Below are 18,557 nucleotides of genomic sequence, written 5' to 3'. Positions count from 1 at the left end.
CATGGAGAATACATAGACAAAAAGTATATTACCTGTAATGAGTCAGGTCCGGCATGTATTTCAGCAGATCGTGCAGTCTACTGCGGTAGTTAGGTTCAGTCGTCTGTAGTAGCGCCGCCAGCCTGCTGGCACACGCTTCACCGGTGCTTGAACTATCGCTGCTTGATTCACTAAACAAAAACAAATTAAATTAATTCACATAGGGTATTTATAATTAATTAATTGTACACCATAGTAGCTATTCGGTAGTTTCTTTCGTGTGGATGTCGGAAAATTAGGCCTATATTTGGTTACAGGTCTTTAGATTTCTTGATACCAAGCAAAATTGATTTCAGACAATTTCGTTCTAAAATATTTACGAATGCACGTTCACGTTACGTATACGTCCGTATCTAACTACTTATTTCTAATACAAATAAGTGCCACTTGGTGCATACTTTACGACCGTCATAACACACACAAAAGAAGTGAGATAATGAAGATACAATAACATCGAAATACGAGAATCTTATTAAAGTAAAAAAGTATTTATAATTTATCTTTTCATACAGTTACCTGCACGCTCCCGCGTCAGTAATGGAGCTGCTCGCAGATTGTTCATCCGCAGTGACGCTCGGCATATTGTTGTTTAACTTAGACGATATACGCTTTAGGAACGTTATCTAGAACAACAGAACATTCTAGTTAGTATACTCAATATACTTATGTTATGCTGCTAAGTTTGTAAGATGAATCGAGTAAATAATTTATAAACAGTGTAATTTTACCCTTAATCTTCGAACTACCAGTTTGATTTTGATTATTGGGAAGTAAACGCAAATTGGGTCAGCAGAATGAGACATATTCTATAAGGCTAGTAGTAGGGCTGTTATTGAAAATTTAATGGTTCTTTTTAGTGCACGCACGCACGCACGTACGGACGTACATACGAGCGCACGAACGCTGCGTACGTACGCACGTCTGTAATGGACTGAAAGGCCTAACCCCACTTTCATTCCGGGAGGAGACCCTTGTCCAGTAATTGAACAGAAATTTAGCTATGTTAGGTTACCAGCAGCTGTGCATCGCTGGGCGTGAAGAGCGCCACGGTGGTGGTGAGGAGCGCGTCGGTGCGCAGCGGCGAGTCGGCGGGCGCGTGCGGCGGCGCGGCGGCGGGCGGCGCCCACGCCTCCGTGCTCACGCTGTCCACCAGCGACCACACGCACGAGCGCTCGAACTTCACGTAGATGTCGCGCACCTTCGCCTCCACCTAAGAGACAAACTTTATATTAGCCTCCCTTGTAAGCAAACAATACATTATATTACTCTTGATTAATAAAGTTACTTAAGAACAGTCGATGGCAGTAAACCCACACAATGGCAATATTTGACAAATTCAAGACTGTTTCAGTCTGACTCTGAATGCCAGAAACTTTGGACTCAACCAACAAAAATATCATCCCATTATATGTTAGCATACAACAGCCAACGCACTTGTAGTGGGTCACAAAATTTACTTGTCACAAAACTGCACCATATTAAAGACAGACTGCTTTCACACGATGAGGAAATAACGTAATGCTTGGTGTGGCCAATCTTTGTAGCCGGAGGAAATATTTGCCGGTTTCAGGAATACAGTATTTTGGGTTTAAAGCTATGTGTATGGTAAGTTAAAACCCTTGCAACTCAGGATCAATAGTTTGCATGTACATACCTCCTGGTACTTAGCCAGGCACAGCATCTGAATGATCTGCGCGATCTGTATGAGGTTGAACCGTGCGATGTATGACACGGGTATCTCGACCACGCCGTGTGCCTCGGGGTTCACTATCGCAGGACATATGAAGTGGTTCAGCACTAGGTCTGTCACTATCGCGTGCAGTTCGCGCTCTGGCGTTCTGTGGGACAGGAAAAAGGCATTTTTAAGATAAGTATATAGTAGTTTAAGGCTTATTTTGAAACAGTAGGTAAGTGTGGACGGCATAAAATGAATTTATGAATATAAATATATTATGTAGAAGTTTAAAGTTTAGTTTAGTAGAAATAGTTTTTTTGGGAATCAAATGGTTCGCCCAGCAAAAGCAGCCATTAAAATACGTGCAAAAGTTACGTAACGTTTTTGAGAGGTTACAAGTTACACGGTACAAGTTGAAGGTAAAATAGACCTAAGTGGAATAATTTTCTTTCATCTTCTTTCTTACACGGGCGACATGGTCTATGGAACAAATGTATACGGACAGTGTCCATAGCAGATAAATTGAAGAATCCTTTTAAATTTTAGAAAATGTTTATTAAGTCAGTATTTTATTCATTAAATGTTTTCAAAGAAATAAACTCTAAGTTCTAAACGAAAGACCTTGTGCCCGTATACTCTTTATTTCAAGTGAATGAGAAAACTGTTGAGTTGCATGAAAACATAATGATTGTTACGTTTTATTGATTTGCATTTAATTATTTATCGAAACACGCAAGGACAAATCAAGTATTGTTGCCAGTTTATTAGATTGTATTCAAAACATATAACAAGGGAATATTGAAACGTTCGCTATTATTTTAGGAAATGTTTTTTAACATATTCTATTTGTTGTACCGACATTGTTTTAAGAACAAAACCGTTACCAATATTGAACTAAATAAATCTGTAAAATCACTTCCAAAACCAAAACTAAATACGAAAAAGATAGATGTTTTCAAAAAAAGTATTTTTTATTTTCGTCTTGGAAGACTAAGTACATAGTTGGTTTAGTTGCTTCGTCACACACTCATGTATTAAAAATATTGTTAAGTATACTAATTAAGTGTAATGCTATCAATCGCAACATTTGTATTAAATTAACAATTAGATAAAACACCACTCAATTTCAATTGGTGCTCAAGTCTTTGTCGTTATGATGTCGTGCTTTCCGCATACCTCTCCTTAGTCTCCCATTTATAGGTATGTGAGGTGAACCGAATGTGTGTGTATTAAGTGTTAGGCCCTCGCTCACGGTGACTTAACGTAGCGATAAAATCGCGACAGAATCTCTTCTAATGCGTGTTAGTCGCATTTGCAACGTGCTACAGTTAGCGATACAACACAAACAGGTCCAGCGGGCCAACTCCATAACTGAATCGCGTCTACATCTGTACTGAATCGCGTTTGCATCGCAACTGAATCTGGGCTCGTGGGCGAGGGCACACAGCTAGCGATCGCTTTGCGTCTTTATCGATGCTACGCGCGACAGCATCGCGGCTGCATCGCTACAAAAAGTCGCCCTGGGGGAGGGGCCTTAACCTTCGTAACCTTGCACGCAACGGCTTGTTTCTATAGTCAGACACATGCTTCTATTCTTGTTAGTTTATCTTACCTGGAGTGTTGCTTCAGCAAGTGCACCATCTGCTGGACGATCCAGGCGATGGTGGCGGGGAAGTTAGGCCAGTGTTCCCTCAGCGACGCGATGAACTTAGTCGTGAGGTTGTAGAGAGACTGGATAGTCCACTTGCGGTACCGCGCCACCTTGCTCGTGTACTCCGCGCTGTTCGGCTGACCGAACTTCTTTAGACGATCAGCTGATGTAAACCTAGTGAAGGAGAAGGATAATTTAGTTTATTTTATTTAGTATATCATAAATTTTTGATTTTTGTTTCATTTACTGTAGTATTATGTTCCTACATGTAACACTACTATACTTATTTGAAAAAGAAATGATCGTATTATTGACAATAGCGCTGTTTGTACAATGTAGTAAAGCAGGTATCGATTATATTATTTGTTTTTCTTCAGATTTTACCCTTATATAACGAGAAAATGCAGTATTAAAATACAGTCTTCTATCAATCATAGGAACAGCAGTATATTTAGGACAATCTTATTCAGAATTGTAACAAAGTATCATATTAAATAATAAGTAGTACGACCATTTGTATCAATTTAGTTTGAACTACAAGCGGGGGTCAAACCGGCGATATCTCGACCGTCTAACTGATATCCTAAATATCAAATGCAGTACAAAATGTTACAACGTAGAACTTCGCCGATTACAACGAGAATACAGCTGTACTCTTTCAAACAATGATTGGATAAACTCTACATCCTTATTTACGAAGTTTTTATATTTCTTGTACAAAATGGCAGAACTTTTGTTGCTTATTTGATACACTGGGATTATGTCCGCTCCAACCAATTTATATTAGGGACGACAAGCGGTACTTTTACCCTATAGTATAGGTACATATGAAAATATGTGTCACCCTGGTAGGTAATGGTAACACATTTCAATTGTCTGGATTAAATTTGAAAAGGACAGGAAAAAACAATTTAAACTGCTATAGTTTCATAAATCCAATAATATAACAGGAGTCGAATTGTAAAAAAAATACCGACTCGACTAATTTAACCATTTGCTCTTTTCGATAATAGTAAAATTAGAAACCCTAATAAAAAACGTTAAAAATACCTTTTAATAAAAGAAACAACCAATCGTTGTATTATTTCAGAACATGTGTTTTTAAAACGCATACATATTTGAACACTCAACCGCAATCGATATGACCACCTGACGCTGCAAAATGCAAGACACACAGTCTTTTATTAAAGACTAGCTGACCCGTGCGGCTCCGCTCGCGTGAATTTCGTACTGTTGCTTATTCGTTTGAGCACGCGAATTGCGAAGCACTCGATACACATAAAAATGCTAACAACTCTTTTGTCATCTAATGGTTATTTACGAAAGGGACCCGAAGGGCACACAATGTGACACAGGCTCAGGCAGGCCTGATTTCCTGTGGTTACCTTCTTTTCCGCTCTCGTCTGTATCCGTACCAGTTTACAGTGTAAAATATAATACCTTATTATAGACTGACCATTGCTTACCCGTCGGAGCTCTTCACACGCGTAATAATGTTTACTTGCGATGATACGTCCGAAACCGCGTAACCCGTAATTATTTTTTATATATCATCCGTTGTTTATTTTTTAAAACTTACCACGTAGTCTGTTTCATAGCTATCCAATTTATTTCCTTAATGCAACCAATTAATTTGGTTATGTGTTTCGAACAACAACGCCATCTGTTAGTTGCGGCGAACAACGACAACAAACGAAATTACTCGATTGCCATCTAGGATATCCCGACCGCACCGGACCCACGTAAACCAACATTTTTGTGTAATATATCATACAACATTTATGTTTAAAAATCTTATAAATGTATAGCATGTTTCAAAGGTATATTTTTACAATAAAGCCATCAAAACAAATTAATTAGAAAAAACATGCTTTGTTGCGAGCTATAACGCCATCTATTGGTTGGTGCGAACAACAGGTATCGATACGGCAGGCGCCGCGTTAACTTTATTAAATGCGAATGTTGTGAAATGGATTGTAACGTCATCTATGGTCTCTATAGGGAAACGCAGGTTCAAACGATTTCTACGTATATTTTTCAATTTTCTAAATTTTTTTGAAATTTTATGCTATAAAAAGTATCCTAGAAATTGCTCCACTACTTAATCTATGCATATACCAAATTTCAGTGCATTCTATCCGGTAGTTTTTACGTGATAGCGTCACATACAGACGGAGGACAGACAGACAGACAGACAGACAGACAGACAGAAAAGAAAATTATAAATTGCAGATTCGGTATCAGTATCCATTACTAAACATCCCCCATTGGTTTTTTTTTAAATATATTTAATGTACAGAATTGACCTCTCTACAGATTTATTATAAGTATAGATATTGGACGGGCGTTTTCACATGTTCCATGCGGCCACAATTCAAGCATTATGTGTTACTAGCTGACCCGCGCAACTTTGCTTGCGTCACATAAGAGAATCATAATTTTCCCCGTTTTATAGCCTATAGCCTTCCGCGATAAATGGGCTATCTAACACTGAAAGAATTTTTCAAATCGGACCAGTAGTTCCCGAGATTAGCGCGTTCAAACAAACAAACAAACTCTTCAGCTTTATAATATTAGTATTAGTATAGATGACCCGCGCAACTTCGCTTGCGTCACCTAAGAGAATGGGTCAAAATTTTCCCCGTTTTTGTAACATTTTTCGTTGCTACTTCGCTCCTAATGACCGTAGCGTGATGTTATATAGCCTATAGCCTTCCTCGATAAATGGGCTATCTAACACTGAAAGAATTTTTCAAATCGGACCAGTAGTTCCTGAGATTAGCGCGTTCAAACAAACAAACAAACAAACTCTTCAGCTTTATTATATTAGTATAGATAAGGCACGGGCATCATGGCATGTAAAATTGAAATCGAAATGTTGGATAATAAATATTGTAACCTTTAAAAATTTCATCACTAAGTCCTTTTTAGTATTAAGTTATAAATGTGTAGTCTATTATGATAGCTTTCACATGATACGGTTGCCGCTGCCAATTCGTTTCTACTTCAGTTGTATTAGACCTTTAGCTGGCTGCTTTGTTGTTATTACGGGCAGAGTTTCACCTAATTTCAAAGCAAATGGCAGAAATAAGACGATTCCATTGCGCTTTTTACTCATGTCTCTAAATTTCGTCTTTTCTGTACGCCTTCCTTATTTATGAGTACCATAGAATCTATATTTTATCCAATAACACAATTTATTTCGCCAGTACGAACACACCGTGATGAAATTTTCATCATCTAATAAGTATAGATAGCATTTCGCAGCAACGAATAATCATACACATGAAGAATATTCAGCCGTATCATAAATCAAATTTCTTCAGATACGAAAAGACGCAACCTGTAAGGATGCCTGTATTTTTTTTTATAAGCATAATACTCATAAGAAAAATATTGGACTCCCTCCCTCATTCCGGGAGGAGACCCTTCCCCAACAGTGGGGCATTAATGGGTTATTTTTTTTTTTTATAAGTATTACACCATAGTTGTAAAACCTCACCTCTCCATAGCCTTATCAGGGTCGATATCGAGGAAGAACTCGTCCTCGTGCAGTACAGCCATCACGGGGTTCTGCAGCGCTGCAATGAGGAACTGTCTCGCTGGCGTGTGACCGTCGCGGTATACCGCGTACATAGAGGATAGCGCACACTTGCCTGTGCGGAATAACCTGTCGGAATAGAAACCACGTTTACAAAGATGGTATTGTAACACATTAAGTTAGTGTTCAGTTTTTGAGCGTCGAACTAATCAGTTGCCTAGAACGATTTTCCGCCAAGATGTTGTTTGTTTCTATTATATAAATTCTCTCCAATCTGATTTATTTAGGTAAAATGCTGACACTTATGATAGTCAATGATGCAGAGAGTGAATTTACCGCCAGTTCGGAAGGTAGGGCCAATCAGAATAGCTGGCAAGAAACTCCTGGCTGTAATTGAGATTAGATTTCCAAAGCGTTCTGATATTTCCTTTATTCCAAAACTATTTTTTTTTTGCCTCGAACAAACTGTTATTTTGAAATAATCTGTTTTCGGTCCTTAGAATATAACTGGTGTTACTCACTTTCTTGGATCACTCGAAGTGGCCATCTGATGTTTGATAAGCGACCTCACGACGGCCAAAAACCGTGTCCTGTCGGACGCAGACCGGCAGCTGCCGTACAAGCCGGCGACCAGCGCTGACGGTAGACTGGGCGGGATATGGTCCTCGCCGAGCAGTAGGCACAGGGAGACCAGGTGAGGGGAGTCGCGGAGCCATCCTAGAAGATCGCCGAGCGCTTGCACCTCCTGGTAAAGAGAAATACATTTTCAGTTTTTTGATGAGGTAGTCGGTTGGAAACAGGTTCAAGAAATGAGTTCCTATCATATAGTCAAGTGTTGAAAAAGATGATCGTGAGAAATGCTCCATATGTGACAGTTTTTTAACAGTTTTTGAAAGTGGGTAAATAGGAAGAATGCTTAGCAGTTTAACGTTCAGGTCACCTTTCATACTGAAAGAAGCACTATTACTATTGGCTATCCATGATTGGGGATAGGTTCAATGTAACTGGTGAATGAGTCAACAGTTAAATCCCAAATCTTTTTTCCTGTCATTACCCTAACGACAATATGACGAATGATTACGTCACGCTTATCAGTAACTTTGGCAATGGTGGGTGGAGTAATTCGGAAACGGAAGGTCAGAGTTCGCGGCGGAAGATTCTTCCGGTACCACAAGGTTGAACGACTGAATGTCCCTTTATGCCGCAGACGATTTACGATGGGAACCTTTATTTGAAAGGATTGACGTGTGAATGTGATTTAACTATAAACATCGGGATCGCATGGGTAATTTCGAATCGAAAAAATACTTTAATCATTTAGATGCCGAAACCATGGGTGCTGAAAAAAAAGATGTTTAGAGAGAAATACTACTCATTTCAGTAAATAAAAAAATTACAGTTTATAAAATTTGCAGTTTAAATACATAATACTAAATTGCTAAATAACGATTGGAAAAATAGCATTGATATTTCTTTTGCTTAAGAATACCCAAATGGGACATGTCCTGCGTAATACTAAATAATTTGTGCAGTTTTAAACCTTCCTGACTGACTTACGTACTGTACGTCCTGTTACGTACGACTGACTTAAGTACCGAAAGACTATCGATAATATTAAGAGTTGTTAAGCTATAGCATATTTGATAGTATCAAAAGTTTGTAATCGCGATACATGTGTGACACATGCGTAGATTGTTTATCAACGTATAAAAGTGTTTGTTTATCTTTGTACTGGCACATGAACATAGTTTTAACGAAATAAGACTCTGGACTTGAGTCACTGTAAGCGTTTTATTAAATGTACGGGAACTTATCGGGAAGACACAATTCTTTCTTCACTTTACAAAGGTTTCTGTTCAAGTTTACAACTGCGAAAAAAACGTTTGATAAAAAAAGGTCAGATTTCCGTACGTTTATAACTACATGTATTATCCAGTAAATCGAAGGCCTAAGATAGAATTTATTCGCGTCATCAAAAAGCTTCGTTAAATAGCAAAGTCTGTCTGTTACCTTCTCACGTCTATAACACTGAACCTTTTTTAACTAAAATCAAAAACACCGTCTTTTATAAAAATAACTATAGAAACACTAAACGTCACCTGTAGAGTTATAGTAGTAATGTACATACGATTTAAAACAATTTCAGAGAGGTATATCTATACTAATATTATAAAGCTGAAGAGTTTGTTTGTTTGTTTGTTTGTTTGAACGCGCTAATCTCAGGAACTACCAGTACGATTTGAAAAATTCTTTCACTGTTAGATAGCCCATTTATCGAGGAAGGTTATAGGCTATATATCATCATGCTACGACCATTAGGAGCGGAGTAGTAACGAAAAATGTTACAAAAACGGGGAAAATTATGACTCATTCTCTCTTACGTGACGCAAGCGAAGTTGCGCGGGTCAGCTAGTGATCAATAAAATCGCTTATAAACAAATATTAATGACTAAACAGTCGTAAACTACAATCACCTGTTCATACAAACAGCGCACACAGTTCTACTTGGAGGTAATGAGCCTAAATGAGTTGCACCGTTACTTCCTGCTGACGGGTTAAGAAAGGGATGAGTGCTCTTTGTGTTAGTGTTACTAATTTAAAGTACTTTAGGGCTATGGAACAAAGGCATTTGGTCAAAATAAGCTGGACGTTTTGACTCATTTGAAATCATTGAAGTCTAGATGATAATTGTTATTTTTACGTATTTCGTTTTAGATTATTTATTTTGGAATAATTGCGTGGGTCTGATAAAATTAATATTTTAAAGAATAGCAGAAAGTTTAACGAACGGGTTTTATTGAAAGATAATACCAAAGACAAAAAAACAAAAGCTCATGGAACACAATGATAATATGTAACACTTTGAATAGTGTTGTGCCAGTCACATCATGTCAAAGAAGAATTTAATTTTAATATTACAACACTAGAAACCTTATTTTTAGTTCCAGTATTTATAGTGCGTGTAACATTAGGGTCTGATTAACTAACTCAGTGCTAGTTTGCGCGCAATTTTGTTGGACACACATTTGATGTTACTTAGTGTGGAATACGTCTCGTATTCTCTTGGAAACAAGAGCCTCTAGTCCAACAATTCATTTGAGCCTTCTATGCAAATTATGTGATCGTGCATACCAAGCCTCTCCACTAAATTGTCAGAGTATAATTATCGCTGGTATTTGTGTGATAATATTATACATAAGATACAATCAGTAAATATTGTAATCATCATGACGCAAAGAGTATACCGATAGGCTCAAACGGCAAACAAAGCGTCAGCGTCAACAAACAAGAGACGAGTCAATATTAACAATAGGATCTAATAGGTTTTACGCACTGATCACTGTCTAAACTAAACAATTAAAAATGTTCAGTCTGGAGATACTAGGTTAAAGGCTGTAGACATAAAAAAGAATATGCATTTTTAAATACCAAACTTTAATTCAGGAGTAAGAAGTAGTATTACAGACGAATAGATTTACATTTAAACATAACCTAGGATTCCGAATTATAAGTTGCTTATCTCATTGCAATTCTTGGGTCTAGCTAAGTAGTATTCGGTTGCTAGTTTCTACTGTAAGGCGTTTTCTATAATAAGACTAAAATATAAACGGCGAAAAGTGAGTGGTTATAAAACATATTATTTCTTACGTGTCTCGTACAACAATAAAACAAGAATACTATCTTGATAAAAGAACCAACGTCAACTTCCACGTTTAAAAACCATTTATTTCAGTCATAAATAGCAGCAACCGTGCATCAATCACAGATTTACCTTGGTCCAATCAATTTGTATAGTTGATAAACCGCTACACAGTTCCCGTTGTCGTAGGTCGCACACTCGTGAACATTGTCGAGAGTACCGCGTATTATCCATACTAATATTATAAATGCGAAAGTAACTCTGTCTGTCTGTCTGTCTGTCTATCTGTCTGTCTGTCTGTCTGTCTGTCTGCTACTCAATCACGTCTAAACTACTTAACCAATTTGCATGAAATTTGGTATGGAGATATTTTGTTACCCGAGAAAGGACATAGGGTACTTTTTACCCCGGGAAAATGACGCATTTCCCGAGAAAATTCAGAAAATTCAACGAAGTCGCGAAAAATCAATATTATAATGACATTGAATTAACAAAATTCTGTTGTCATGGCAACTGTTTTAATGGCGGATATGCCTTAGCGCGACTTCGTTATACTAAGAGATATAAATAATTTTGAAAATATTTTTCGTGAAAAAAAAGCATATTTTATATCATCACGCTACGACCAATAGGAGCAGAGTAACCGTAAAAAGTGTTACAAAAACATGGAAAATTCTGACCCATTCTCTCTTATGTGACGCAAACGAAGTTGCGCGGGTCAGCTAGTGTATATATAAATGTATGAATTCAATCATAAACAATCTTCAAACGATGTATGGAAAACGACTTGTGCGAATAAATATGACGAATACAACTACCTACTTATTTGCTACATGAATACCTCAGATATTCATTTAGATTATTTCCTTTAGTTTAGATATATTATCACATCATTATTGATATTTCTGGATTTATTTCTAATCTATATGTATTCTTTCTCCCTAAAGTATTCTGGGAAAGAATGCCTCAAGGCATTAATTCCGCCTTGAACATACATCAGGAGTTTTAAATAAATAAATAAATAATTTACGCGTAATAATTATGACAATGATCTTGGCATGTTACATATTAAAATGAAAAATGTTCCTTTCCAAGTAGAGATAAAATTTAGCTATTGTACGCCCACTATACGACGTTATCGGTTTACGTTGCGATTCTGTGCATCTGTTCATAATATCAGTGTGTTGGTGTTTTACTATATTTATCCAGGAAGACTGGTTGAATGAGATATAGATTCAGCGGGAGTAATGATGTATTAAGGGCACATCATTCGTGATCAGCACACACGTTAGTACAATAAAAGTGTATTGTCAACTTTGCTAATGTTTTGTGACTTCTAATACAAATATGATTCTGCAGATGAAAGCTTTCATTATAGGAATCGCCTCTGATTCAGTAAATCGCAGTGTCTGTTAAACAAAATAAAGAAAAAAAGCTGTATTTAGCCTTATAAGACAGGCGTGAAATGCCTTACGCTAGTGAAATGTTAAGTACCACAATAGGCTTGCGACATTAGTCAAGCATATTCGTTTATTTAACGAGAACTTGTAAAATTCTCAGTAGCCATCTGACAATATGGACTTGCGGACTTTCCTGGGTGAAAAACCCATTAGTGTCCAAACAGTCATATCCGTATCCAGAACTTTGCGATAAGGAATGACGGCAAACTTATTTACTTATTTCATTCAATTAAGTAAGTAAATAGGTTTTAATGAACTTCATTGTAATGTTACAATTTTTAGGCCTTAGCCTGCGTTTTTAGAGGACGGCCGTCACCTCGTAAAAAGGGGTCAGGGCTGGGGGGACAAGGGTGGCGACCCCAAAAACTTGAACTTAAGCTCCTACTGACTCTCCTTACTCAGAAAAATAATAAAATGCGTCCTCTGAATGTTAATTTTTAATCGACTATAAGTACTTGTTATATACAAACGTACGTAAAATGACGCCTTCTTGCCATAGGACTAGGCAGAGACCAGAGAACAAAACTTACACCCGGTTTCTGAGGTTCATTTAGCGGTATTTTATGTATTCAATAGCGTTTAAACATATATGACAGTTTCAATCGATAAATTACCGCTAAATGTGCCTCAGAAACCGGGCATTAGTACCACACACTTCCTTTGCTTCATTCACATCTATACATCTTGTTATATTCTACTTATTATGCGGGGAAAAACGAAAATAACAATTACTATCCACTGACAAATTATCTGATCATCCTAAGCTACTGGCTATCACAAACAATATTTCACGAAGAAGCCGCAGACAGGACTGGGAGTGGGAAGCAAACACTCGTATTTTCGTTCAACTATCTAATATTTTAGCTGCAATATAAAACCAGACACAAAAGAACTGCCGATAAATTGTGATTTATTGATTACAGATCGTCTTTGAAACGGTCCAAGGTTTAGGAGTGTTTTTATTTCAGTCGTATTGAAAACTAGCTTTTACTCGCGACTTAGCCTGCGTAACACCAGGTAAATAGTCTTTGTCTTATATGTATACAAAAATACAAAGTATACATGTATAACATGACGCCTGTTATAGACGAAGGTGTAAGCATAGGTGTATGAAACACACTCGTGTTTCGCCATTTGCAGAATTAGTTCCATGTTAAGGGGGAGAGCCTATTGCCATATACCGGAACGTTACCATATTCCGGGCTGCTATCGTGAAATATAAATTAGAAAAGACCGATAGCACTTCGGCCGACCAAGGAATTGAACCCGAGATCTCGTGATCAGCGGTTGTATATACCGCGACACAGACAGGCAGCCAGCAAAGTATGTGTAGATATAATTGTTTTGCATGTGATAATCCAGGTACTTAATAAATCTGTGTCCAATTCTATCAAAATCAAACCGTAGTTTTAAGTTACGTGAACAGTTTTTTTTGTAGTAGCAACCATCCATGCATAACAATGATATGTACACATACTTTCGCATTCATAATATTAGTAAGATAAAAGTTTGTTATTATTTCCGTTAGTATAGTTAGTATACATCGGAGACAGATAAGCCGATAGTTTTGTAAACATATTATCGTTGTGTCGCGTTGACCGACACACGACATGTCCTATTAGATAGCAATTAAAACGAGAAAGAACTACTAGCGGCATTTAGAAACGTGAGACTTTAAATAACAAAGATAATAATTAATTATATTGACTGTCTCCATGGCGCAGTCAGTTGTGTATCCGACTAGCTATTGATTATTAGGTATAGGATTCATGTCGCAGGACGGGCAAATTACTATTGATTTGTATTAGAATATTTCCCTAAAGTAGCCCGGAGTTTGGTAACGTGCCTGGTATATGGTTGGCAATACACTACCTCCCTATTATAATTATGGTACTAACATTGTTAATGACAAAAAATACCATTTCTTATTGCTCTGTACACTTCCCCTCAAGTAATAACAACAGGTTGAAGACAGATCTTTAAGAGATATTTAAAAATCTCCCAGACAAGCAAAGTTTAAATAAATAGGACAATCAAACGGGTAAGCAAATAAGGTATTGTACCCTTCAATTTTTAATCCTGATTAGGACCCGTTGCATTATAATATAACGAGGCTAGTCCTAAAACAGTCTGTCTACATCAGTCTGGCAGCCCTACAGATAGTTTTAGAAGGGGAGCGCGCGTCGCCTCAAAACGTCTTCGTCTCAGGACGGATCAATAAACTGCATTATTGATGCACCTCTGTCAATGTTACACGTTATTTACTCAGCAAATACTACTATGTACTTGTTCAATATGTTTGCTCTATGCATATAAATAAAAGAACTAGGTATTAAATATGTTTTATATTAATGGAATTGGCAAATCTATGTAGGATTTTAGTTTGGAAGTTGAGGAGTCGACTTGGTTAAGATGTTATGGTTCAGACATCGATTTGGGGTTTCTACCTCTCGTATTGATGCTACTGATTTTTATAGAGGGCTCAAGGCTTAATCGAACTAGATATTAATTAACACGGCATGGTATTGATATTATCGTTTTATCGATTGCAGATTAAGTATTAAGGGTTTAGAAGAAATTGGAAACCGGAAAAGTTCGATCCAGTAAAATATTCGTAGAGTTAATCTACGAATATTTTACTGTCTGACAAGACGACAAGACTATAATTTAGTCGAAAAGGATAAGGGAAATTCAAGAGCATTTTTATGCCACAGGTTTTTTTCTCCGAGTGTCATCGTCAACATTACGATTTTGCATAATAGCTGTCCTTTGAGCATCTCTCACAAGGAACGTATTTTCAGCTCATATTAAGTGCCTTTGTCGACCCTAATAAAGCTATTGTGAGGATCCGGCACCTTCCTCAACGAGATTACTATTACTCCTCAATCAGATAACTCTTCAATTGCTTTATTATCCACTCACAATCGTTCACCCCACTTATGGTTCAAGGCTCCGAAAGATTAGCTTATAGTTATTTACGTTTCCTTTACTTTACTTTATAATTTCATATTTTCGGAGCATTTTTAAAACGTACAAAATTGAGCTTAAGCATTCGACGTTTAAATATTCACGAAGTAGGTAGGTATTTCTTTCATAGCGCATGAGAGTACATTAATTATTGCTGACTTGTGATTTTCGGTTCTTGTAAGGAAACTTTAGAAACACAACTGACAAAAAAGGCGAGAAATTGACATAGAAACGCTAGATTAATTAAGCAAACATCGAAAGAAATTATAAGGTAAGACCTATTGAATAGTCTCAACAATCGCGAAAAGATCAAATACACTGGCTAAGTAGCCAACAAGTTAGAACAACTCAAAGGTTGTACACAAAGGTTGTTCACAAAGTAATGCGCCATTGTCCGCGCTCATAAAGTATGACAATACTACAATGCGACACATACATACATGACAATGAGACAAAACGCCCACGTGTTGCGTTTCCTGTCGTATCACTTTCACTAATTCTTGTGCAGATAATTGTTTAATTGCATAGTAAATGTCATATGGGCTAGGGTGCCAAAAGCAGCTTATGGCGCCTACAGATACTTGTTTAATTGCAAAGCATGTGCGACAAGGGCTAGAGTTTGATATTACTCTATTTTAGAATATTGTACTCTAACTCTTATTCTCTTCTTATTATAAAAACTCTATGATATATAACACTGATAGAGTACTCTATTGCAAAATGTTTACTGCATTGATAACTAAGTGATACTCTATCTAATAAGACCATACTCTTTATTTACTTCCTCTAAAATCAGAAATACTCTTATTCGTCAAATGTAAGTTGGCAACCCTAGCTAGGGTGCCAAAGGGAGCTTATGGCGACTATACACTGTACGGAAAAGGAACAGTGCCGAGATAGTAACTGAAAGAATTGCATAAAAAAATCCATACTCCTGCTAGTTTTACTATTGCTTTAGTGGTTAGTCAGCCTTAAGCTCTAAAAACATATGCACTAGGAAGGTACCGACCGTACCATAGGACTACCGATCGATGGGTATTTGTGACCTAGGTTTCGGCCAATATGGAGGCATGTTACAACATTGTGTTGTAATAGAATAACTTATGTTGAAGGTATAACAAGTTTAGCAAGCAAAATTAGTCAGCTTTAAGTCATTAATCAAATACAGTTAAGGACATCAGTGCAGTGTCTGTCTTATGAGTCATCTGAGGTAAAATGTATTAGTATAAAATATACCAACCTAGTTGTTAATAACAAAACCATATGTAGCTATTTGTTACCCTGAATTAAAATGCCCAGAAAGGATTATCCTTTTTCCATTTTGAGCATTTTGAAAATATATAGTTAAATTCACTTATGCATAATTAATAACAAAACCTTAAGTAACTATTTGCTCTACATTGATTTAAAATTCCCTGAAAGGATAATCTTTTTTCCATTTTCAGCATTTTGAAAATGTACTGAGTTCTTTTTGTACAAAGTTAGGTTTTTGAGGGTGCTACAAACTGTTTGGTTTTAATTTTTATATATTCTTTGTATTGTCTACACCTAAACAAAAAAAAAAAATGTACTGAGCAATGACTTTGGTATCAAAAAACTACTGTAAGTTGCTTTTATTGATTAAAATCTGTAAATTCTGTATAACAAGTCCAATATTTAGGTCTGCACACCATAATAAGAGTAACTAAAAGAAGAACACAACTACAATTACACTTGTAGGACACAAATACAATTGTAGGTATTGTTTCCGTACAAACAAATTCATTGCTAATGGCCACTCTAATGTATTATAATGAATTATTTATTATTACATTGTTAAGGAATGTTAGAACCAACGAGATGAGATAAGATGATTATTTTATACTAGTCTATGACTGTGGTTTTGCCTGTATTATTATTTAATAGCACCATTTTGTGACCAATAAAATTCTATGCAACTGAATAAAACAACACTTTTACAGACTTGACCAAAATCCCAACTTAATTGAAATATGACGGGTTCAGCTTTATAGCCATAAAAGCATAATGGACATGTCTGTGACTGTATATCCATTATGCTAGCTTGCTGTTACTTACGCATTAATAATTTAAAAAATTATTAAATTTTGTGTTAGGTACCCTAAATTTAAAAAAAATACTGGGTACAAGGTATGTAGCAGATATATGTTTCTTGTGTAGATAACTGCATGTTATTACCTTTACCGCATCAATAATATTTTACATTTAGCATTTTAATGACACTAAGCCAAAGAGTGTAATACCTAATTAATACTCAATACTTGGACCACAAGACATTTTATGCAGAATTCATATTTCTGTAGATAGGTAATGATTTTGCTTATAATGGAATGACATAAGCTACTAAACAATACTCTTTAAAATAAATAATGTTGTTTAATTATATTAAATAACAAAAGCAATATCATTGACATGTGATAAATAATAAAAAAATAATATAATTTATCAGTAATTAAAGAATCAATAGAACACTCATAAAGTGGGTGGATATGTATGTAATATTTCATTACTCATTTGTGTTTACATGATATTTATTACACTGCACTGATACACTACATTCATTTACTGCTAGCAAATATTTGTCTGCTTTCACATTGTTATTCAGTCATTACTTCCTTACTAATTGGAAATTGGTTACAAAACAACTATTCATAATCAAAAGATAATCAGTAATGAATGAGTGTTTACAATAACTCACCTTATACTTCAAGACCTTGTAGGCATCCACAAAAACAGCTCTCTCAAGCAAACTTGCCCTCTGACAAGCAGCAATAGAATCAGCTTCACATCGCGATGTGATCAAGTTAGTAAGGTTTTGACGCTGCTGCGAACACACCCAGGCCACCTGCAGCAACTCCTGAGCTCGCTTCTCCACCTCCTCATTGAGTTTTTGCAACAGCTGCCTCTCAGAGTTGATAAAAATCTTCTCTCGCCTCAACTGGTTCGCTAATTCCGCGATATTCATACATCCCTCCGACGTTGATTGCATCATGATCGTTTGCAATCAAAAACACATATCGCACCAAAATGTTTATGAAATAATATTTTCACGTCATTTCAATAAAGGGAAACAAGTTTTTGACACTTTTTCACTTCGCTCATAGCACTTGAGTTCTAAACTAGGCACTGATTGATTCTATCCATTAGATTTTTAATATCCACTGATATTAATCTTCGAAAAGATAGAATATCTTCCGATTTCCTATAATTTTTTTCTCGTTTTCTCTTTTCGGAAAGTATGGCAAAAAGACGAGAAACGCGAAATGAATTGAAAGAATTGAATGAATGAGTTGAACGATAACTTATTTCGTTCAGAAATAAGGCTATTGTCAAAAACAACCAAGTTTCGGTGTTAACTTTTGTAATGTATTATATTATTATTTGTCTAAATAAATAATTTTTAATTGTTCCAATATTTACCTGATTTTTTGTTTGTTATAATACATTAACCCTATTTCTCGTATCATTTTTCTTGACAACATCTGCTATAAGATCGCAAAATAAGAAGTGAGCCGGTGAAGGTGATGCCAAATAAAGCTATTCTGTAGTGTAATAGAGATAAACAA

The 18,557-nt window shown here is 36.3% G+C and overlaps 1 protein-coding gene across 3 annotated transcripts in view; it reads right to left on the bottom strand.

Annotated features, from left to right (window-relative positions):
• Gapvd1 (GTPase activating protein and VPS9 domains 1) overlaps positions 1-18,260 on the bottom strand; it is a 35,115-nt gene extending 16,855 nt beyond the window's left edge. For all 3 annotated transcript variants that reach the window (XM_076133262.1, XM_076133278.1, XM_076133269.1), the window contains exons 1-8: positions 17,690-18,260; positions 7,428-7,651; positions 6,868-7,035; positions 3,327-3,539; positions 1,694-1,877; positions 1,052-1,249; positions 556-662; positions 33-170 (exon numbers count right to left, since the gene is read on the bottom strand). In XM_076133262.1, the coding sequence (XP_075989377.1) occupies positions 33-170; positions 556-662; positions 1,052-1,249; positions 1,694-1,877; positions 3,327-3,539; positions 6,868-7,035; positions 7,428-7,651; positions 17,690-17,983 (1,526 nt within the window). In that variant the 5' untranslated portion in view covers positions 17,984-18,260. The remainder of the gene's footprint in view (positions 1-32; positions 171-555; positions 663-1,051; positions 1,250-1,693; positions 1,878-3,326; positions 3,540-6,867; positions 7,036-7,427; positions 7,652-17,689) is intronic.
• Between the last annotated feature and the right edge of the window lie 297 nt (positions 18,261-18,557).

Source organism: Anticarsia gemmatalis, chromosome 2 (genome assembly GCF_050436995.1).
Source record: "Anticarsia gemmatalis isolate Benzon Research Colony breed Stoneville strain chromosome 2, ilAntGemm2 primary, whole genome shotgun sequence".
NCBI classification, from domain to species: domain Eukaryota; kingdom Metazoa; phylum Arthropoda; class Insecta; order Lepidoptera; family Erebidae; genus Anticarsia; species Anticarsia gemmatalis.
The sequence above is the reverse complement of the archived record's forward strand: the minus strand, read 5'-3'. Positions and strand labels throughout refer to the sequence as shown.